A 24,073-nucleotide genomic window follows, 5' to 3' on the forward strand; every position below is an offset into this window, starting at 1 on the left:
AAAAAATAATATTAAATTTGAAAAAAACTGTTTCAGACATGTGTAGTACATTTATTTGAAAAGAATGAGTTAAGCAAAACTTTGAACTGAGACGTGGTTTGATGGGTGGTTACTTTAACTGTTTCAAACTTTTGGGAATCCTTCCTTAATTTAATGAGAACCATGACCAATGAATATTGATAATTGATCCATTAATTATATTCAATTATGGTCATTCCAAAGTATTGAAATCATATCTCTCTTAAAGACTATAAAGTCCAACCTTGAAAGTTGAAGATAGTATTTTCAAGGTATCTTGAAAATGTGATAAGCATTAATTATCCAATATCTCTTTATGAAGAAGCATTCCTCTTATTCTCTACATAAAGAGAACTTGTGAGAAAGAGAAATGTAAGCAAGTGAAAAGAGCAACATACAGAGTAAAAGAGATAGTTATCCACCATAGTGTGAGATTATAACCACTTATACTGTAAGGATATGCATGAGTCAATTTCTTGCAAAGACGAGTCAGAAGGTAAGAGTGATAAAGATTGGGAAATTTTGAATTGAAAAACTGTTACAATGATTCCAAAGTATATTGATAGAAGTTTGTTTGAGCATGTGTCCACATACACAAATGCTTATGAGTTATGGTTAAAACTTAAATCTATGATTCAAAAGAAAATTCCTATAAATAAAGCATCTATTGTCAATAGACTATTGAAACTTAACTACACAGATGGTCAAAGTATAATGGAGCACTTAAATTCATTTAAGGGTTTTGTCAATCAATTGACAAAGATAGATATAAAAATTGATGATAAGTTGTAAGCACTTTTGTTACTCAGTTCGTTGCTTGAGAGTTGGGGCACACTAGTAGTCACGCTCAACAACTCAGTCCCAAATGGGAAGATCTCAATGGACACTGTTTCAGACAATTTGTTGATTGAAGAATCTAGAAGGAAAGAAAAAGGTACAAATTATCAATATGAAGCAAATGTTATTGAGAAGCAAGGAAGAGGTGAATCTCGTAGGAGAAATGAATCTCGTGGAAGAAACAAAAGCAAAGCCAAAGGTCATTCTCAATCTTGCACAAGAACAACAATATGTCATTATTGTAGCAAAGAAGGTCATAAGAGATCTGAATGCATATTTCTGAAGAGAGACCAAAAAGTTGAAACTGTTCATCCAGACTCAGTTGATCCAAAGAAGAAGAATTGTACTCCAACCACAACCATCGTCGTTGACGATGATTTTTGTTCTTATTGGAAAAGACAATTACCTAAATGTCGCATATGGTTATTGCTCTTGGATTGTTGATTCTGGTGCCTCTTTCCATTTAAGTCCACATGAAGATTTCTTTTCAAATTACAAAAAAGGTGACTATGAAACCATGAAAATAGGAAACCATGTTACACGCAAGATTGTAGGTATTGGTGATATCGTGTTACTAACAGACACATGAAACAAGCTTGAACTGAAGAAAGTGAGGCATGTTCCAAAAATGCGTCTCAACCTTATCTCAACGGGTAAGTTGGATGATGATGGTTTTATAAGCCACTTTTGTACTAGAAAGTGGAAACTAGGAAAAGGGAACAAGTCATTATCAGAGGTTCAAAGGAATGATTTTACATTATGCAAGGAAGAATTTGTTCTGGAGAGGCAAATGTTGCTACAGACTCCAAAGATGTTTGACACAGATGATTGGGGCATATGAGTGAGAAAACACTCGAGATGCTCGTCAATGGTGAAGAGTATCGTGGTCCCTTTGAAGCATATTGCAAGATGTGTGGCATCAAAATGATGAAGACACCACCAAAGACTCCTCAACTGAATGGAGTAACCAAAAGAATGAATCGTACTATTGAAAATAAAGTCAGATGCATGTTACAAGGTGCTAACCTCCCCAAGTCTTTTTGGGGTGAAATAATAAAGATTATAGTTGATCTCATAAACCTTACACCATCAATACCTCTAGATGGAGAGATTTCAGAGGAAGTGTGGTACAAGAAGAAGGCATCCTTCAACCATCTGAGAGTATTCAGATGTAAATCCTTTTTTCATATTCCAAAGGATGAAAGAAAAAAGCTAGATGTTAAGGCCAAGGAGTGCATATACATTGGGTCTCCAAATGATGAATTTGGGTACAAATTGTGGGATCGTATAAAGAAAAAAGTTGTTAGAAGCAGAGATGTTGTATTATTTGAGGATCAAACTATCAAAGATATTCAAGAGAAAAATCAATGTAAGTTCAGAGATCGCATTGATTCAGGGGGGAGATTCCTCAACAGATAGATCTTGATCAAATAGACCAACAGACAGATCCTGCTCACCCAGTTTTTGACCAGACTGATGAACATCCAGCTCATCCTCAAATATAAGAAGAATCTGAACCTATAGAACAACATATGCAAGTTGAATTGAGATGCTTTGAAAGAAGAAGAAAACCATCATCAAAGTATTTTGAAGAAGATTATATTACTTTGACAGATAATGGTGAACCTCAAAACTTCTCAGAGGCTAAGGAGACAATTGAGAAAGGGGACTAGATCAAAGCCATGGAAGAAGAGATTAACTCTTTACATGAGAACTATACTTATGATATGGTGGAGCTACCTAAAGGAAGAAAAGCCTTGAAAAACAAATGGGTGTATAGGCTTAGAAGGAAGCTCGAGACCAAGGTACAAAGCTCGAATTGTTGTGAAAAGGTGAAATCAAAAGAAAGGACTTGATTTTGATGAGATATTCTCACCAATGGTGAAGTATTCCTCCATAAGAGTAGCATTGGATATAACAGCTAGCCTAAACCTAGAAGTTGAACAACTTGATGTCAAAACAACTTTCCTACATGGAGACATTAAAGAAGAAATCTATATGGAGCAACTCAAAGGCTATGAAAAACTAGGCAAGGAACACCTAGAGTGTCATATGAAGAAAAGTTTGTATGGTATAAAGCAAGAATAAAACATAAGAGATAATGAGTTGTTCCTTTGAGATTCTTAGAAAAATTGATAAAGTGATTCTTTGGTAGATGTTTCATTCTCATCTTTTCACTCACTCTTTTTTCTAGTTTTCCTTTTCATATTTAAATTTACAGTTTAAAATTCAAAAATTGTGTTTTTTCATTTTTTTTTAAATTCAAATTTTTAGTTTATAATTCAAAAGTTATATTTTCTAGCTTTTCTTCAAATTCAAATTTATCATATTTCAAAATTATAAAGAATAAAATTGAAAAAAAAAAATGTGTAAGAAGGGAATCTTCTCTCTATATGTTGTTATGTATATATATTTTTATAGATAACTTTTTTCTATTTTAATAATTTTATTATTTATATTTTATAATTTTATTTTATTATTTAATTATTCATTATATCTATAATAATAAACTGTGTTATGTTATATAATGTAATATAACATTTTTTTAATAATTTTTGAAGATAAATATGTACGTATTTAGTTTTTATTTATTTATTTTAAATGAAAGGCATTCACATCTTTGCTGTTTCTTTTTAAATCATTTGAAATAAATAAAGTGAATCTCCGTTTTTTTTTTCTTTGTAAATAATAGTCGTGAAGAAATAAACACGAGAGATGTTAATGTTTAAAAAGGACTTCTTTTCGTCTGTAAACATGGAAATTAATGATAAATCAATTCCCATAAAATAATTTATGTTCCTCAATATATATAACAGTATATTTTTTTTTATAATAATCACGTGTATTATAAGCTATATATATATAGAATTTTTATTATTAAAAAAGATTTAAAAAATGATATCAAATTGTAGGAGGATGTTTGTCATTAATTAAAACAAAATCAAACTCTGAATATTTAATAAAAAGAGTAAAAAAGGTATATCAAGAAGCAATCACAACCCAAATAGTGTTGTAACTAGTGAAATTCTTATGCATAATATAATTAAAAATATTATGTTTGCGTTTACGTTTGCATAAAACCTTCCAAATACAAATATCCCTCCCTTGAAGCATTACGAATATTCCATGTACATAAAACTTCTAGTTAAATATATTATAGATTTCAAGTTTCAGAAAACTAAAACTTTTCTTAAATCAAACACTACCTAAATTATATAAACTTTAATAGCCAATTTACCATTAAATGGTGTAAATTGTAATGTTTTTTTTTTATATTTAGTGACCAAATCATAACTCTTTTAAAAAAATAGATTTTTTTTTCAACAATAAATAAAAAAATAAAATGAAACAATTCACGGTGTTTCAATTCTTATACAATGTGTTTAAGTTTCACCTACATTAGTAAGTCAAGAAGTCAAGAAGAAAAAAATTAGGGCGATGCAACACCTTTCAAGTTTCAATCTTAATAATATCCGTGATTTTACGCAAAAGAACAGAAACTACAAACCAAAAAAAAACATATATGACCGATCCAACAAAATCATAAACACACCTAACACAAAAATGTATAAATTATTTACCCTTAAATAAAGTAAAAAAAAAAACAACAAAATGTTAATAACAAAACTTATTTTCTTCATTATCTCGGATTCCATAGCAGATTCTTTGTTGATCTAAGATCAATATTAGGATATTATCATTTCTTCATGTGTCTCTATTTTATTCTCAGTAGAAAATGTTAAACTTATATGTTATAAACTTTACATTAAGTAATTAAGAAATTTAAATAATATAAAACTGTATAAACATAATAATTTTAGAAGAAAGAAAGAAATAAAAGTATTTGCAAATGAAATCATTTGAGCATCATAATCCTCGCAAATTCATCAAAGCTAACTTGGCCATCCCCATCCAAATCTGCATCTCTGATCATTTGTTCTGCCTCTTCATCTGTCAGCCTCTCTCCCAAACTCATCATTACGTTCCTCAGCTGAAAAAACATCGCAAAACAAATTAACAAATGAATGATTCAATCAAAACCATGAATAAAAAACACGTTCTTTACCTCAGTGGCGGATATGTATCCGTCTTCATCTCTATCAAACACTTTGAAGGCTTCTTTCAGCTCTTCAGATAAAGTTTCCTACAAATTTATACAATCATTAGCCTCAAAACCTAAATTTAATTAATATATGCTATCATCACCAGTTTTTCTATCTTTTACCTTCATTTTTCTACCCATAATACTCAAGAACTCTTCAAAATCTATACTCCCATTACCATCAATGTCCACCTCACTGATCATGTCTTGGATTTCTTTCTTTGTTGGGTTCCCTACTATTGATCGGAAAGTGGTCGTCAATTCCTCCACGCTAATGAATCCTAGACACCACCAAAGGGCCAACAAGTCAAAATCCAAAACCCAATGAGAAAAAATAATAATAAATGATAAAATCATCAAGATGCAGAAAGAACACACCATCACAATCCTTGTCAATGAGGCAAAAGGCTTCTTGGAATTCAGCAATCTGATCATCCGTCAGTGCACCTTCCATTACTTGTTATGCAGTATCAGTTAACTGATATGGGAAAGCAAAGAAAATCTGAATGAGCAATGTGTTGCTTGGTTATCTTTGAATGAATTGAACCTGCTTCATTTTTCTCACACATATATAGATGTGTCATGTGATGCGGCAATTTTTATTGAAACAGTCAAAGATCAAACTCTAAATTCAAAGTAAAAGCTAATTTTCTTTAGTAGGGAAATTTACAAGTCAGACTTGGTGTTTGATCTCAATTATTCATTCACAAAGTCAATGAAAACGCGACTTCAAAGTTTTTGTCCTCGTTAAGAGTCGTGGACTATGAATTTTGTTATCGTATGTGTGTTACATTATTTTATAAGTAAAAAATAATGAAAGTTTATATATTTAATTTTTTTCTAATTTTTTGAAATGTTTTTTAAGAATAAAATTGTATCAGAAATTCGAGTTTAAAAGCGGATAATATCTGGTAGGTGTTATTGATCTTAACAATGTTTCAATGGACTTGAGGTTGAAATATATTTAATGGAAAATGCAACACAATAAAAATAATAACTCAACAAGAGCAATCAACAACAGATAATAATTTGTGCAACTTGCAAGATGTGAGGAGCAATAACAAATAATGGCAGCAACACAAAACACACTTCAATAAGACACATCAATTTTTAACGTGGAAAACCTTTTTAATGTGAAGTAAAACCCCCGGACACAAGCCAATTAATCAAGTTCCTCTATGATCAAAGTTATGGTTACAAGAGAGTTTCAAATCACAGCACAAATTGTGCTCAATAACCAGCCAAATAACAATACAACATAGATGAAACAGAGAACAAGAAACCTGAAAAATTCACAAAACTGCAGCTACCGTACGCGGCCTATATGTCACTGTTCCGGTTACTTTTGGACAATCCGAACGGTCCAATTGAAGCAACACGAGCTATGAACCTGCTGACAAAATTTCAGCCCGATCTAACGGTGGAAGAAACAGAAGCAGCAATCCGAAAGTTTTCATCCTCACTAGAAACGCTGAGAATGCTGCTGCAGTGTGAGATGAATTTCTCACTGTTCAAACAATATCTGCAAGATCTGAACGGTCATATTGAATTCACTTGAAGTATGAACCTGCTTACAAAATTTCAGCCCGATCCAACCGTGAACAAAGAGTCAGTGGCGGCTGGAAGTTGCTGAGCGAAACTTTCTCTCTCTTTAATCTTTTCTCTGTCTATCTCTCTGTTCGAAAAACTCAAAAGTTTAATATTGGATTGGGTCTCCACATAGAAAATGAGCTCAACCCAACAATATTGACGTCGTCAATGAGAATCGAACTCATGCATTCCTTTAGCCCTTGACTAGGATTTATTATGATAAGTTTAATATAGTCTTCTATCACTTAGGAATCGAGGCAAATGACAGTTATTTTCTTAATCTTTTAAAATGTCTTTTAAAAATAAAACCATGACAAAACTTCAAGCGAAAAACAAATAATACTTTAAATACGATGATTGATCGTGACTATACTATTTCAACGTACTTGAAGTCGAAAGCGAGAACAAGTAAACTGCAACATGTGTTAAGTTTACATTCTTTGAAATGAAACCATATGTTATGTTTACATTTCATTAAAATGAACCCAGTGTTGTCATGGAAACTTCACTACGAATGAGACACAGAAGTTTATGGCTTCACGTGGAGAATCTGATTTCAAACAAATACGAACCTTTCGTGAATACGCGTATTGAATGTTTGATCAAATTTATTATCATTGACTCGGCCCCGTGATTTCCAGAAAAATACTTAGTCATTTCTTGTGTTTTTGTATGGTCTAGAAGTTCAACCTTCCTAAGTCCCTATGTAACATGTAATAATATCAATCGCTATTCCTTTATCAACCATTGAAATTACTTACTTTACCTTATAAAGTAAGTTACATCATTAAAATTGATTTTTTTTAAAAAAGGGTTTGAAGTTCCCATATTTATGTGCGTGAGATAGGAATCTCAGATGGCAAATGTAAATTGAATGGGACACTGATTAATTTTAAGACACTCCTAAAGTGGTTTCTTTATTGACCCATGCAGTGAATGGAATTAAACAAATTCCATCTTCAAAACCCCACATAAATTAAATTAGATCAAAGTGAAAATGGATTTAATCCACTGAAAATTAATATTTTATTAAAAATAAATTAAAAATAAATATAGAAAACATGTCATCATTTTCAAAACAAACTTTAAAATACAATTATTATTTATTTATAGATTCTTTTCTTCAAAACAAACTTTTCAAATACAATTATTATTTATTTGTAGATTCTTTTCTTCAAATTTCCTCATGTTTTCACTTCGTTAAAAAAAATACTTTTGACATGTAAAAATTATCACTTTTTTTTAACAAAATTATGATGTTTTATTTTATGTTTATAGAAAAATATTACTTTAACAACGAAATAGTAAAATAGGACAGTTTAGTATGGATTACTAACTTAGCCAATTTAAAAAAAAAATCATTTCTCATGTGTGGTTCACATTCCAATAAAAAATTATTTCTCCTTCCACATCAGCATTTGTAATATGACAAATTTTACGGTTGGATTATCAACATTTTGAAACTCAAGTTTATAATTTTCTGTAATTAATGTTATGTGTTTTTTTATAAACTATATATCTACAATTTTACATAATATTTATCTCTTTAATTATAAATATAACTTATATAATTCTTAAAAATTATTAATATACAAATATTGTAGTGAATCTTCTATTTTAACTATGTTATATTTATTGAATATGTATATCTAAAATCTATAATATGTTTACATGTATAATAAATCTTATTTATTTATTTTAAATATATTATATTTATTTAAATTTACTTTACAAATACCAAAGTGTTTTGTCAAAGTTGGAAAGGGGTTAAAGGAATTTTGCACCTTGTCACAACATATCAAAATTACTTTTAAATTATCATATATGAAAAAAATTCATATGAATGGTCACGATATTTCATCTTTGGAATAAAGCCTCATTCATTCATATAAATGATAATCTATTATGTAATTTTTTATATTTTTGAATAAAGACAAACTTTATTCATAAGAATAGTCATCAATTTTGTACTATTTTTATTTTTTGGATTGAGACTAGTTTCAGTCATATGAATGATAGTTGATTTTTATCATTTTATAAAGTCTTGTTCATTTATATTTATATGAATTGATAATCCATTTCAATTTTTGTTATCTTTTTAATAAATACTTACTTTATTTATATGAATGGACTTTATTATTTTTATCATTTAAATAAAGATTCACTTTATTTATGGTGACATAGAAGAAAATTATGAAATAGAAATCAATTTTAGAGATTAAAAATAATTAGTTATTATAATTACTAAATTAAATACTATTTTAGAGAGTAAAAACAATTAGCTTCTACTAAATTATATACCATTTTTTTATGTTTCTGTGAATGATTATTGATTTTATTGTTTTTCAACGCTTTTGATAGAGACCGCTTCATTAATATAAATCGTCATCATCTTCGTCATTTTTGGTTTTAGATGGAGATTCGTTTAATTCATTTAAATGGTTATGGACAACGTTTTAGATGGAGATTCGTTTCACTTATTTGAATGGTCATCAACAACTTTTTTTTTGTTTTTTATGTCTTAGATTGATGGTTACTTCATTCACATAAATGATTAATATATCTCTGCACTCGTACGCAAAACAAGGTTTTCATACATTACTTCTATTGGTTTTCGAAACCTGCACAAAATTACTATCTCTATTTTCAATTATTTTTTATTATGAAAACATGAAAATGCAAATTTTTAATATTATAAAGTAAAAGTGAGTTTTCAATACCAATTTCATCTAGGTAGTCATAAATGTTAAATAAAATAAAGTGGACTTGACTTAATAAAAAAACACAAAAAATGATAAAATTTTAAAAATATATTAAATTAAAAATAAATAAAAAATACGTTTTATTGATTTTACCACAACTTTAAAACATATTAAAAATAGTCATTGTAATTTATTCTATTAAAATATTAAAATGGGATTAAACTGAAAAAAAATACGTTTATAATTTTGACAAACCCTTAAAACATATTAAATAAATACAATGTTTTTTTATTTTAAATATATTTAAAAGAAAAGAAAATATTCATAGTTAGAAATAAATTTTCTCTTTTAATTGTGATAATCACTCGAATCTAGTTTATTTTTCTTTTTCCACACTCACCACTCCCTCATTTTTTTCTCTCACTTCCCACAGTCACCACCCACATGTAGTTTACTCTTTCCCACTCTTCCCTTTATATAAAGGGAGGTTTTTGGAGGAGAAAGGGTGATCAGAACAATAAATAAAAAAAGTGGAAGGGGAGTTGAAGAAAAAGAGAAAACGAAAGAAAAAAAACACAAACAATATGGAGAATAAGAAGAAGATTAAAGGTATCTCCATTGTCCACTCCGGCGACACTCTCCACCCCGCCGCCTCCCATCACCTCAACTGGGTGCCACCAATCACCTCCCATCTTCTTTGTTTACTGATTTAATCATTTATTTTTTAAGTATTCAATACGAAAAAAACGAATATTTATGCTTCAAGAAAAGCAAGGCAAACTTATATAAAGATAATCAGATATTCTAAAGTAAGAACATATAGACTACATACAACAACACAACAATAATTAAAAGATTTAAAAAAAAAAGAAAATTAGACCATGAAAACAAGTGCATAACAACAAGTTGAGTGTAAATAAAAAATTAAATTAAATGATTATCAACTTCTAATTAGTGTTGGTGAGGGAGAGAGAAGAGCGAGTTTGGTTCTCTGTTAGGAATCATGGCAAATACGATGTTTTTTTTTTCACCAATTTTCCTATCGAGTATAACGAAAAATATTTATGGAAAATCTTTTAGAAATGGGGAAGAGTATTAGACGTTTATATTGCCTGAAAAATAAACACAAGAAACCAATATTTTGGGTTTGTGAAATTTCAAGGGATGAACCACGCACAAAACTTGAAAATGAGATTGAATTCAATTTGGATAGGAAATTAAACTTGAAAATGAGATTGAATTCAATTTGGATAGGAACTTGGAAGATGTGGGTTAACAAACCTAAATACAATAAGAATATGATTCCAAAGAAGGTTGGTCCTCCTTCAGTGCATATAAGAAAGGTTAGAAACAACACTCTTTTGTACAAGTCATTTCGTGTGGGAGTGCGGGCAATGCACAAAAAGATTCAGAGGAAGTCACGCCTCATTTTAGGGTTAAGGTGGAGTTATCAAAATGGTTGGAAAACTGTTCTGTTGGTAGATTTTCTTATGTAGTTAATGTACAATCAGTTAAGGAAAGTTTTTTTGTGGGTGGGTTCAGTTTTGTGAGATTACGTTATCTCGGGGAAAAGTATGTGCTTATGTCTTGTGAAGAAGAGAGCTTAATTGAGAGATCTATAGAAGAGAACAAAGATTAGTTTGACAGAATTTTCGAGTCAATTGTCTCATGGAATGACTCTTTTGTGGTTGTCAAAAAACTTGTTTGGGTAAGGTGTAAAGGAATCTCGTTGGCCATTTGGAGTAGCAAGTGTTTTGAATGTATAGGGTGTTAGTCAGTACGATGGTCGAGGTAAATAAGGCAATGCTTACAAGAGAGGTCCTAGAGTTTGCAAGGTTGCGCATAAGAGTTCCAGTGGGAAAGGTGACAAGATTGGCAAAAACTGCGAAATTAAATGAATTTTATATCAGGTTTCCATAGAAGAAGAGTTTGGCTTCCCTAAAGACAAGGTAGGGTTTCGTCACGTGAGTTGGGATGAGCCTTCCAAAGAAGGGTCAGAGGCTCAATTGGTTAACAGCGTTGGAGATGAGTTCCTCGATTCCGAGTGTTTCCACTATGGTGCTAGAACTGAGAGGTTGGGAGGAGAAGAACAAATTGTTTAGTTCCCGGTGCAGAAGAGAGAAAGTTCAAAAGGAGGTGCATGCACTAGTGGAGAAGTTAATTCTTTCCTGGAAAGTCAAAACGCCACATTGGGAAAGAAGAAAGTGGGCAACGACATAAGTGGAGGAGTGAAGGGAAGTAAGTCTAACAGTCACACATGTTTAAATATGGTAGGTTCGAGAAACAAAAGGGTTTGGGCAGAAGATCTAATTTGTGACGAGCCATCCTAGGCCCATTTTCGAGTTGAGAGTTGGGTTGGTGGTCTAGGCCCAATTTTCGATGTGGCTAAGCATTCAAAGCAAGATGTGTTTGGTGTGGATCTCTGTAAGGGCAACCTTCACGGTGTCTTTGGTGTTGTAGCGATAACCGCGATGGCAAACAGTGACCCTGTGCCATCAACAACGTTTCGCGACATCTCTGGTGTTAAGGCGACTGGTGTGATGGTGTACGATGTACCAAAGCTGTCTATATCATTTCACAGCTTCTTTAGTGGTGCGGTCGTTTATGGGCCACATGTTGCGTCGCCTGTAGTTTTCCACAGCGAGGAGGTGATGACCAGCAGTGGCTTTTCCAACGGAGAGCCAGTATGTGGGGTGGTAGGAGAAAGGCGTCATAATGGTGCTTCAGTGGGTGTAGTCTTGATCTCGTCTTTGGCAGAAGGAGCGAAGGAGATGGGTGCGGAAGGGATTCGCAGTGTTAAAGTTAGAGTGTTGTCTGCTTTGGCGACGATTTGGAAGGGTTTTGGTAGGGAAGGTGCGCGACCAACATCCTTACCGAGGATAGTTGGGGATTTTAATTCTATCACAAGGAAGGAGGAGAGAAAAGATTTGATTTTTGTGTCTGATTACAATAGAGAAATTAGTAGTTTCAACAATTTTATAGAAAAGTCAGAGTTGTTGGATATTCCGATAGTTGACAAAAAGTTTACTTGGTACAAACTGAACAGGTTGGTTAAAAGCATAATAGACAGGATTTTGGTTTCTAGGGATTGACGGGATGTGTGGCCAAATAGCAAACAGTATGTGTTCAACATATCTGTATCTGATAATTGTGATCTTGTGTTAAAAGATACGAGTGTGGATTGGGGCCCGAAACCGTTTAGAAGCTTAGAAGTTTGGCAAAGTGATGGCAGGTTCAATGTCTTTATACACGGTAAATGGCTTAGTTATGAGGTGCATGGTGGAGGGATGTTTGTTTTAAAGGAAAAGTTGAAAATGTTAAAACCAAATTTAAAATTTTGGAATAGAGAGGTCTTTGAGAATGTTAAACAAGCAGGGAAGAATTGCATAAGAAAAATTAAAGAATTGGATGCAAGAAATGATGAAAGTGAACTAGACGAATTCGGGAGGGAGGATAGAATAATATTGCTTGTAGAGCATAGTTGGAATTTTTTTAAACAAGAAGTTGTGTTGTATCAAAAAGCCTGTCTTAAGTGGCTTAAACAAGGTGATTTAAACTCAACTTTTTTTCATTCAACTGTCAAGTGGAGAAGAGCGAGAAACGAGTTTAACGGGGTCTTTGAGAATGGTCATTGGTGTGAAGACAACGTGATGTTGGTAGGTGCCTTTTCAGAGAAGGAAGTTAATAGTGCAGTTTGGAGTTGCGACAGTTCGAAAAGTCATGAGCCAAATGATTTTAATTTTTGTTTTATTAAATTCTGTTGGGACTGTTTAAAGGAGGATATTCTTGCAGTTGTGAATGACTTCACAAATAGTGGAAAATGGCCTAGGGGGTCAAACGCGTCTAAAATGTCTGATTTTAGACTATTTTAGACTTATTTCGCTGGTGGGGTGTCTTTTTAAGACTATATCTAAGATTCTGTCTATCAGGTTGAAGAAGGTGATGAATAAAATCATTGATTTTAGGCAATCAACTTTCCTCGAATGAAGGGGTTTAATGGACAGTGTTTTAGTGGGCCAGTGAAGTTCTAGAGGAGGTGAAGAGGAAGGAGAAAAGCTGTGTTTTTAAGGTGTATTATGAGAAGGCTTACGACTTGGTGTGTTGGGATTTTATCTATTACATGTTAGGCAGACTTGGATTTTGTGAGAAGTGGATCTCCTGGATCATATCTTGTTTGGAATCTACATCAATGTCTGTTTTAGTAAATGGGAGCCTGACTAAGGAGTTTATCCCGAAGAAGGGTTTGAGCCAAGGAGATCCTTTAACATTGTTCTTGTGTTCTTATTGTGGCTGAAGGTCTAGCCGGGGTTTCAAGGAATGCTATTGAGAAGAATTTGTTTGAGAATCTGGAGGTTGGACGCAGGAAGGTTAAGGTCAATATGCTTCAGTTTACAGACGACACTTTGTTATTTTGCGAAGCTAACATCAAAAGCGTGTTTAACTTGAAGGTTATTATATATTGCTTTGAGTTAGCTTCTAGTCTTAAGGTGAATTTCTCGAAGAGAAGATTAGGAGGGGTTGGGGTCGACTAAATTGTTGTTCTTCGATTTGTGACTATTCTCAATTGTGAAGTGATAAAAACTCCGTTCATTTACTTAGGGTTGTCAGTTGGAGGGTGTTACAAGAAGAGCGTGTTTTGGGATGATGTAGTTGACAAAATTATTGTGCAAATGGAATGGTAGATTCATCTCAATGGCTGAAAGGATTTGTTTGATCAAGTCTGTCCTTTTGGCTATATCGTTGTTTTACTTATCTTTGTTTAGGATACCTTCTACTGTGTTGAAGAAGATCGTGTCTTTACAGAGGAAATTTTTGTGGGGTTGGGGTTCCAAAGGGAGGAAAATTGTTTGGGCGTCTTGGGATAAGGTGTGTGAGCTTAGGGAAGCTGGAGGTCTAAGCATACTTAATATTCGACTCTTTAAGTTGGCCTTGTTGGAGAAATGGATCTTGCGTCTAAACCAAACTAAGGAGGGTTTTGGAAGAAAAATCTAGAGTCTAAATATGGTGGTTGGAGAAGTTTAAAAAAGCAAATGCTACGTAACTCTGATTCTCTCTGGTGAAGAGATCTAAAGGAGGTTTGGGGAAGGTCTTTCGAAGATCGCTTAAGGTGGGTTGTCGGTAACGGGAAATATATTTTTTTTAGGATGATAATTAGTTGGGCTTTGGCACTTTAAAAAGTAGATTCCCAAGGTTTTTCTCACTATCAAAAACCAAAAATGTTAAGTTTTTTTCGTTGTGGGGATTGGGTTAATAGCATATGGACATAAATATTTTCTTGGTGAAGGAGACTTTTCGATTGGGAAAAGGACCATGTTAATAAGCTTCTTGAGGTAGTGCATGTTTCGAGTCTCTTTTGAAAACGAGGATAGATGGGTGTGGAAGGATGACGATTGCATTGGATATTTAGTTAATTCAATGTATGGTTTTTTAAGGGGCAAGGTTGATGGGGATCCCTTGAGTTTGCATAGTTCTTTTTGAAAGATTAAGGCTTTGCGCTCAACCATATCACTCATTGGAGGGTTTTGGAAAACAATATTGCTACTAAGGTCAATTTGGCAAAACGAGGGATCGTGGTTAATAGCATTTTGTGTGACCCATGCAAGGTGAGAGAGAAAACAACAAACCATTTGTTCTCTTTGTTATGACTAGACGTGTTAAAGATGTAGATTTGAGTTAGAAGAATAAATACTAATAGTTTTTGTGAATATAGACATTTGGAGTTGAAGAATTATAATAAAAATAATTACGATGTTGATAGTTGCTACAATGTGATGTTAATTATGAGGTGATAATAACAACAATAATGATATAAAAATCATGAACAAAAATAAAAATTGTTTAAATAACCACACTCCTCATAATGATTATGATAATAATAACACAAAATAACAATGATAATAATAATATAACAACAATAGAGATAGTTGTACTTATTGTGATGATAACAACACTCACTTGTAATATCAGTGTAGTTTTTAAATTGAAATCAAAATATTTTATTTTATTTTATTTTTTAAATATAGTTAAAAAATTGTTTAGGCTATATTTTGACCGAACATAGTTATATTAAAATTAAATTCGAAGACTAAAAAACAAAAACATCCATGGTGAACGGTGTTACTGATGAATGATTATTACAATTCATATTTTGTTGCTATATTTTAGATTGTAAATAACAATGCAAAAAAACTTGGAAAATATTATTGCGTAAGATGGCGGCGCAGTGAGAAAATAACGGATCGTTTCTTTCTGTACCTCTAATTTTTATTTTTTACCCCCACAATGTGGTGCAAAGATAAAACTGTCTTTATATAAAAATTGTACAATTTTTTTTTTACATTATGGATTATGAAATTTGGTAAATTTTTGGATTGACGTTTCTGGTAAAATTTTGGATTGACGTCCAGTAACCTTTCGAATTGGTGCTTCCGTTAGTACATGAATGACAATGTTAAAAAATATGCATTCCAGATCCACCAGTCTGTAATTCAAAATATGCATTCCAGATTAAGAAATCCATAATTGAAAAAAACCATTCCAGATTTACTAATCCGTAATACAAATTAGGCTTCCAAATTCAGCAATATGGAAATCAACAATTTATGCAAATTTTGCTTTCGGAACACCCCCTCATCTGGAAAGCAACATGATTCACTTCCAAATTGATAAATCCGTAGCACACTCCCAGATTCCGATTTTAAATAAAAGGTGATGGTCAGTTTCAAATAAAAATGTATTGGTACAGGAAGAAACTGCCAAAATAACGTAGGGCTTACTAATTGGGCTAGCATGGACAACCCAGATATTGTTCGACAAGGCCCAAGAAGAATGCACTTGCTCTCACAGTCCCTCAAGCTGAAGAAGAACCTTTCTTCGTTATAGTCATTGAGACCGAACCGTCGCCTCCATTCATTCATGCCTTCAAGGTGAGTTCATCTCTCTCTCTTCTATCTCTTCTGTGTTCGCATAAGCAAGCCCAGTTTGAACAATTGCAAAATTCTTAACCCTTATAATTTGCTAGTCTCTTTCTCTTTTGTCATTCCATTTATGAATTTTCTACTCTCTGATTGGATACTTCCTTCCTCCTCTCTAGCTGCGAGATGCCATTTCCGACCAAGATTTTGATTCAGTTTTTTAGAAATTAAACTTCCAGGAACTTGAGTCCAGTTATACGTTGAAATGTATACCTAGGGTTTAGGGTTTTGTTGCATTGCATGTGAGTAAACTGATATTTGGAAGCTTGAGTTCTTAGTATATAATGTGTTGGTTTTGATGGATATGTAGTTATGACTATAAACAACTGGTTAGTGGGACTATAGTTTTTCATTTTGAAACTTGTTTTCAACATAGCATCTGTGGAGGATATTGGTGATTCAGTTTGTTTAAATGCACAACTTTGGCTCTCTGTTTAAGGGGAACGCTGACATCGAATGCTCTTTACGACTCGCACCTGGAACATTTATGCTGATTTCTGATTGTTTTATACCTCTACTTTACGTCTGAAGCATCTTCTGAGCTAGGTGATGGGTCTGGAAAAGAATGTTCGTGTATTTTTCGATGTCTCAATTGATGCCGACCCCGTGGAAAGAATTGTTATCCAGGTAATAAGAAAGTTAAGAGTTTTCTTGTTTGTAAGTATATCTAATGTTTTCCTGAACATCTTAGGTTCGTATGAATAAACTCTTTTTGAATTGTGCAGCTTTTTGATAGTATTGTTCCAAAGACAGCCGAGAATTTTCGGGCGCTCTGTACAGGTATTTTCAAGTTCAAATAGGGTCTTTATATGTCTTGACATCATTTTCATTTTCAAAATAGTTTGTTTGTTGCTTGTGGAACATGAAGTTTGTAAATGTATTGGGTAATAGTGAGACTGTGGAGCTTCTTCCTGACCAAGAAAAATATTGGTTTCAGGAGTGATATAGACACTAGTTTGATTGGGGGTCGGGAAGTTATATGCATCCTGAATAAGTTCCCTTCGCACTCTTATGCTGATCAACTTACGAGCAAGATTCTGTTTTACCTAGATCCCTTTTCCTCCCCCTTGCATATTTGGGGTTGGGAGAGGAAAGTTGAACTTGTATATTAATGTATATATGAAATGTCAGTGTTGGTTAAATTCTTATCCCCCGATCCTAACTTAAATTTATAGTCCTTCTTTTGGTTAACTTACATGAAGCCAACAATGCTAATTTGTATGAATGGTGTATACTATAAAGGTGATGTTTGATTAAGAGGAAAAAACAGAAGATAGACTTGTTTTAGTACTTTATAGGTTTCCTTTTCTCACAGTTGCACATAAATGTTAAACAAATAGTTCTACTCATTTTGAGCTTTATCTGTAGAAAACGTGACGCAAAAACCAAAGCTATGTCATTTCTTTTATAACATCTTCATAGAACTTTTAATTGTTACTTCTTTGCCAACTTGTTTAGTTGAATATAAAGTTTATAGTCTATGTGCGTGAGATACTAGTCATTTGTAATTTACCTATGGTGGTACATGTTACTTCCTGTCGATACAAATATCTAGCCTACTAATGTGAAATTATGTTTATTCTATATAAGATAATGCCAAATGATGGTATTAATATTTGACTCAAATGATGGTATGTTTTTCATAGTAATTGGTTCTTTAAACTTTGCACTCTACTTTTGCTGTAACACTGCTTTTGTTTGTAGGTGAGAAGGGCATTGGAGAATCAACTGGGAAACCTTTGCATTATAAGGGAACAAGCTTTCATCGCATAATTAAAGGTTTCATGGCTCAAGTAAGTTGTCCTTCATGTTTACTCTATTCATGATTGTCACCAAAGGTTGACCCAGCATACGATGCTCCCAAGTAGTTGGATTTGGGGATGGTAGGTGTACGTAGCCTCACCATTCTCCACAAGTGGAGAGGTTGCTTCTAGAATTTGAATTCATGACCTCCTGGTTGCAAGGCTGAATTTGCCTTACTGTTGCGTTGCGTGTAGACTCACCTTCTATATTCATGATTAGCATGAGCTAACGATAACTATGTTGATGTTTTTTTTATGTTGCATGTGGGTACTATGTCTAAATGAAAGTTAGCCTATTGAACATTTCAAATAGTACACTCTGTTAGTAAGGTTTTGCGGAAGTGAGGCGAGGGTACCAAAAGAATATTTTGGAGTTTGCTCTTGCTTTGTTCCCTATTTCTCCAAACTTGTTTTTTGAAGTTCATTTGTCTTTTTTTTTTATCAGCAAAGAATAAATAAAATAAAAAGAGACACTTAAGGGGTGTCTCAACCCTTATACAAATGAAGTTCATTTATCTGAAAACATTACCAACTTTCTTTCTTGTGTTCTGACAGGGTGGTGATTTTTCAAGGGGTAATGGTATGTTTTTTGTTTCTGTTATTTACCTAATATGATATGTTGTTCCCTTTTGACCTCATATCTTTTACAAAGAGTTTTAAGGAACAACTTCACTGCTTTACAGGCACGGGTGGGGAAAGTATATATGGTGGAAAATTTGCAGGTACCTTTTATAAGAGCAGTTTTTTTTTATTCTACATTCAAGGATAAAAGAAGCAAAAAGGCTTACACATACTTCAATGTATTTCGATATTAATTATTTGACTATACCCCCAATTACTTCTGCCTTGCAGATGAAAATTTCAAACTAAGACATGATGGACCTGGCTTTCTTTCTATGGCTAATAGTGGGCCTAACACAAATGGATCTCAGTTCTTTATTACATTCAAGCGCCAACCTCATCTTGATGGGTATACAATCTTTGAATGTTTTCATTGTACTAGTTTGATGTGCTTCAGTCATTTTGTATACCAGACTGGATTTCAATCTGCATTTCTTGTTCTCGTTTATGGCCCCAAAATTTTTACGATTTTATCTTTCAGCTTTTTATTCTTTTTTGCTGCTGCTGTTGTCTGTGCATTTCTTTTTTCTTGCTGATGGCCCTTGTAAGTTTTACTCGTGTTATTTTCAGTTTCTTTTGATTGTAGTTGCTATTTAGAGTCTTTGTTTTCATGTGCTAAAAAAGTTTAAGTTTGTAATGTCTGTAATTGATGATTTGTTGATGTATTGGTGAGGTTTTTTATTGTATTCTTTCACATGTTAATGCAGGAAACATGTTGTTTTTGGAAAAGTTGTCAATGGAATGGATGCTCTGAAGAAAATTGAGCTGGTAGGAACATCCGATGGGAAACCTACCCAGACAGTTAAAATTATTGATTGTGGTGAAGTTTTTGAAACAAAAGCTCAGCATACGGTTGAGAAGGAGAAAGGTACTTGCGATAGGAAATACATATTGATGAATATATACTATAAACTGGTTGCTTCAATCTCTTGTTAAATGCTATTGCTTGTAATACATGAACTGCTTCATGTTTTAGGGAAAAGGAGAAAATCAGGGAAACCCCTTAATTCTGATGATAGTTCTGAGTCTTCCGACAAAAAGTCAAGGGGGAAAAGAAAAAAATCTTCCAAAGACACGAAGACAAAAAGGAGAAGATACTCAACATCTGATAGTGATAGTTATTCCTCAGATTCTGAATCAGATTCAGCTTCAGATTCTGAATCGGATTCTTCTGATTCTGATTCCTCTAGTTATGGGAAACACCAGAAGAGGAGAAATAAGTGCAAGCATGGGAAGAAGAGGAAAATTGGTCGAAACCAGAGAAAGAGAAGTAGGCACAGTCGAAGTAGAAGATCAAAGCACAAGTCTAGGCGGTCTGATTATAGCTACCTTTAAAATGCTCACCCACTTTTATCTATTGTTGTACTCCTCCAGTAAGCTTTAAGGGATTTTACTTTCCTTTTTCAGCAGTTCTGAGGATTCAAGTGATAGCTCTAGTACTAGTGGTAGTAGTTCTAGCGATGAGAAAGCTGATCGTCGCTCCTCAGGTCGGAAAACACATGCTGACAATAAAGCAGAAAGAAATCAAGGTATGCTATTTATTTAATTCTTAGAATATGTCCTGTGCCCTCTCTTCTCTCTCTTTTCCTCCACAAATACTCTATGTAGCCACCTAAGCTTATAGCTGCTCTTGCTACAGACACAGAAAAGCAATCTTCGAGCCTTCCTCGACAAGATCAAATTATTCCAGAGCAAACAACGGATACCAAGATTAGAAGAACTGTGGACAAGCAATCACATGAAGAAGGTGAATTGTCTCCGGAAAATGGGGCATTTGTGAATAACGGGCATGATACTCAAGCTGAATTTAGTAAACCTGCTAAACAACATGCTAATTCAGATGTTTCAAATGACAATAGGTTTTGCCTCTTGCTTTCTTAGCTTCTAATTATTATTCATCTCATGTAAATTTTGCTTCAGTAAATGTCTCCTTCTGGGCGTTTAATACTTCTCCACTAAGTTTGTATGACATCTTTTATTTTATATCCAGAAGTGCAAGAACTGGGAGAAGTCCTACCAGGGATTCTGGTGAGCTAGAGCTAAACCAAGGACGTGCTTTGTTGCAGGCTAGTTTTGGTCAAAAAGCATCTGAACCTGCAGCCCCTAAACATGGTCATCGCTTTTCAAAAAGCCCTTCACCAAATGGCATGCCTAAGCGTATTAAAAAAGGACGTGGTTTTACTGAGCGCTATGCCTTTGCCCGCAGATATCGTACTCCATCTCCTGAGCGGTCTACTCGCACATACCGATATGGTGATAGAAATATAAGGAGGAACTTTGATAGGTATGTATAGTCCTACACTATTTTGTTCTAAACTGGATTATTTAATAAAATGTTGGATGTTGTTCTGACTTGTTATGTTAATTTGAAGAAACACAAGCTACAGAAGTTATTCTGAGCGATCTCCACCACGACGTTATCGAAGTCCCCCTGGGGGTAGAAATCGTCCAAGGTTCTTCCTCGCTCTTGTTTGTTTGATTCTGCTATGTAGTTAGACCATGATGCTTCCCATTCCTTGCATAAATTTAGCATTTTCTTAATTATATATTACTAGAAATTAGACCTGTCAATTTGTCCCAATCCACGGGGCTTGGACCTGACCCACACAAGCTCAGACAAAAGCCCACGTAAGAAAAAGGCATTGGCAAAAGCCCATGGGTCATGGCCAACCCATGGGCCATTTTTTAAAGTAAAATAATCTTATTTAAAAATGAAAATGGAAAAACAAACATTTACTTAAAAATAATTTTTTATATACATGAAAAACATTTACTCAATTCAAATCCAAACCTAGGACATTATGGGCAAGGTCCGGTTATATGTCAAGTTAAGGACCAATCAATAATTACTGTACAATATTGAAGGATCAATTTGCAGTTTAGAATACTTTAGGGACTCAACAATTTTGAAAAGTATTTAGAAGTTAATTGAAGCCTTGTAGTGGGCTAAACCCACTTTGACCTGACCTTGATCCTAACCCACTTTATGTAGAACCTGAGAGGGCTGGGGCTTTTCAACCCACTAATTTGGTGGGTCAATAAAAGGGGGCTTATTCAAGGACTGGGTTGGGGTTGGGCTATGGATCAAATTGACTTCCTTTTTATTAAACTGCATTTCTTTGTGCATGCTTATGTAGTTGTTATGTTCTAATTCTAATACAATTAAGGGTCCATTTGTTTTTAGTTTTTATTTCAAAAGTAAATTCTTTATAATGCAGTATTTATAGATATATTTTTCGTAAGCTACTATGTTTAACATGAGAAAAATACTGTAATATTAACTATTTTTAGGTTTTCCCTTTGTGGAAAGACATACATAATTACTATGAAATTTAATTAGATGTTTTTCTTAAAAAAAGACTGAAGCAAATGAGCCCTAAATTATGCATATCACATAGTTTTGTTTCTCAAAGAGCAAGACAAAATACAGAAGGAAAATACATACATGAACTTAATTTCTTATCCTTATGGTTTTAGATACCAAAGCAGGAGAAGTCTTAGTAGGAGCATCTCTCGCAGTCCAGTGCGTGGCCGTTTTAGAGACCGTGACCGGAGTCGAAGCCCAAGACGTAGTCTTAGTCCTGAAGACAGGCGACCTCCCATAAGTGACAGGTTAAAATCTCGACTTGGTCCAAGAAGTGATGAACGATTGGCAGACAGGAGGGGTAGGTCAAAGTCCAATTCTAGGAGCAATGGCTCTTCTCGCTCCAGATCCCCTGATGCTACACCACCAAAACGACATGATAAAAGGACTTCCGTATCTCGTAGCAGGTCTAGGTCCAGCTCTTCATCCGGTCAGAAGGGTTTAGTTTCTTATGGAGATGCTAGTCCTGATTCTGGGGTTAGGTAAGTATCACACTGACTCAATATCAACTCTCAAGTCTCAGCAGCAGGACCCACCTTAAATTCTTATAACCGGCTATTTAGGGCTGCTTATTTTACATGTCCTCAGTGAGTTCTGATGTTGATCTTGAATTCAAGGACTTAGTATTGTGCATTAGCTTAAAAACGAGCATGTGTTGGTTCAACAAAGGTTATCGGTACCAAAACTTGAATGATGCGCCTAGAGTGATTGTGTTCATAATGATTTTTTTGTTAACAGCAATTTTTTTTCTTTGAATTTCATCCTACCCAAAATAAAGAAAAGGCCATTTTTCATTTATTTTTTTTAAACCTATATATGTATTAATTATTTCGTAGCAATGTTCACATGAATTAATCGCTTATTAAATTCAAAATATAAAAATCATATAGAAATTTATTACATGGGTGTAGTACCTTTGCTCGACTGAAGCCTCCATTTTCTAAATTAAATTACCATCAAATTCCCTTAAACCACTACTAAAATTCTAGTAATTCTGTTCAACTTTGTCAAATTTGGCATCGTCTGCTTCTTAATCCTTCCTAATCATGTGTACTACGAAATGCAAATTGGTGCGTTGCAGATGTATGGGTCAGGGGGTTGGGAACAGTATGGTCAGTGTAAGCTTAGATCAGTTAGATGCAACCTTTATAGTGGATCACTCTATATAATAGTCTTTTGTGGTTTATGTACCAATTTACGGTAGCGTCATGGTAGAATATCTCAGATGGGTTTTGGTAGTTCATGGAGAAAATGACGAGGGTAAAAATAGTGGGTTTGTTTGGTTTTTATTTCTCTTGAATAGTTTATGTTGGTGACTATATGAAAGAACTATCAAAATTGAAATATACGAATTGATTTTAATTTTAACTTCTAAAATATTAATTTTTATGGTTTTTTTTCTTTACTTCAATAAAAGTTGAAGAAAAACTTATCGAAATAAGTTATGGTTTAATTAATTGTATACCAACTAGAAAATATATATATATATTAGTGAGTGGTCATAATAAATTTGTTTAATTTTCTTTAAAATCACTCTAAGTTCCATATGGCCACGTGTTCTATTTTAAACTACCACTTAGACTATTATTTGTAATTGTGACTGTTATTAATCCACCATTATAAAAAAAAGTGAATAAAAATATACATTTTGTGGTTGTTACACTTTCACTTTGATTGACTGCATGGATCACTGCATGATTGCTAATTTCATCATAAGCATTGGCAACAACAACTTGGAGGCAATGTAGTATTATGGTGTTATTAGACAGTCTTCTCCTTGCATTGTAAACAGATACCCCCACTCACTTACACTCTGCAATCTCCATATCCCACGTCTCTAATTTCCCATACTCCATTCCTCTCTACACTATATATGCCAATTACATCACTCTGAAGCAACCCATTCATACCCATTATTAATGCTACAATAGATTCTCTACTCAATTTCTCATCATCAATTATAAATCAACTCCACTTCATCACTTTCATACATCAAACACGCATCTCATATTTTATTACTTCAAAATTTAATTCATTTTAACTTATGTATCCAATTGTTAATG

The 24,073-nt window shown here is 33.4% G+C and overlaps 2 protein-coding genes across 5 annotated transcripts; one reads left to right on the forward strand and one right to left on the reverse strand.

Moving 5' to 3' along the window:
- Nucleotides 1-4,470: 4,470 nt before the first annotated feature.
- Nucleotides 4,471-5,511, reverse strand: LOC137814248 (uncharacterized). Its single transcript, XM_068616868.2, has 4 exons — nucleotides 5,336-5,511; nucleotides 5,081-5,238; nucleotides 4,922-4,999; nucleotides 4,471-4,846 (listed from the first exon to the last, which is right to left on the reverse strand). The coding sequence occupies exons 1-4, from the start codon at nucleotides 5,409-5,411 to the stop codon at nucleotides 4,712-4,714; spliced, it is 447 nt and encodes a 148-aa protein (XP_068472969.1). The 5' UTR covers nucleotides 5,412-5,511; the 3' UTR covers nucleotides 4,471-4,711.
- Nucleotides 5,512-16,006: 10,495 nt separating this feature from the next.
- Nucleotides 16,007-22,766, forward strand: LOC137814250 (Cyclophilin-like peptidyl-prolyl cis-trans isomerase family protein). Of its 4 annotated transcripts, none has more exons than XM_068616869.2 (14): nucleotides 16,007-16,175; nucleotides 16,663-16,850; nucleotides 16,949-17,003; nucleotides 17,928-18,016; nucleotides 18,581-18,605; nucleotides 18,709-18,747; nucleotides 18,878-18,995; nucleotides 19,354-19,514; nucleotides 19,623-19,959; nucleotides 20,054-20,175; nucleotides 20,286-20,505; nucleotides 20,637-20,930; nucleotides 21,019-21,099; nucleotides 22,124-22,766. In XM_068616869.2, the coding sequence occupies exons 2-14, from the start codon at nucleotides 16,773-16,775 to the stop codon at nucleotides 22,494-22,496; spliced, it is 1,992 nt and encodes a 663-aa protein (XP_068472970.2). In that variant the 5' UTR covers nucleotides 16,007-16,175; nucleotides 16,663-16,772; the 3' UTR covers nucleotides 22,497-22,766. The 4 variants fall into 4 exon arrangements, with proteins under 4 accessions (XP_068472970.2, XP_068472972.2, XP_068472971.2 ...); XM_068616871.2 differs by having other exon boundaries at nucleotides 20,057-20,175; XM_068616870.2 differs by having other exon boundaries at nucleotides 16,755-16,850.
- Nucleotides 22,767-24,073: the final 1,307 nt, after the last annotated feature.

This window comes from Phaseolus vulgaris, chromosome 1 (genome assembly GCF_051622355.1).
Source record: "Phaseolus vulgaris cultivar YP4 chromosome 1, ASM5162235v1, whole genome shotgun sequence".
Classification (NCBI taxonomy): Eukaryota; Viridiplantae; Streptophyta; class Magnoliopsida; order Fabales; family Fabaceae; genus Phaseolus; species Phaseolus vulgaris.

Bases quoted from the DNA above. Each gene is read 5' to 3' on its own strand.
- LOC137814248 (XM_068616868.2), bottom strand. From the start codon at position 5,411: ATGGAAGGTGCACTGACGGATGATCAGATTGCTGAATTCCAAGAAGCC. The intron at 5,239-5,335 runs GTGTGTTCTTTC...GGTGGTGTCTAG, and splicing joins CATTGACAAGGATTGTGATG to GATTCATTAGCGTGGAGGAA. The intron at 5,000-5,080 runs GTAAAAGATAGA...ATAAATTTGTAG, and splicing joins TTATGGGTAGAAAAATGAAG to GAAACTTTATCTGAAGAGCT.
- LOC137814250 (XM_068616869.2), top strand. From the start codon at position 16,773: ATGGGTCTGGAAAAGAATGTTCGTGTATTTTTCGATGTCTCAATTGAT. The intron at 18,996-19,353 runs GTATACAATCTT...ATGTTAATGCAG, and splicing joins CGCCAACCTCATCTTGATGG to GAAACATGTTGTTTTTGGAA. The intron at 19,515-19,622 runs GTACTTGCGATA...TTCATGTTTTAG, and splicing joins TACGGTTGAGAAGGAGAAAG to GGAAAAGGAGAAAATCAGGG.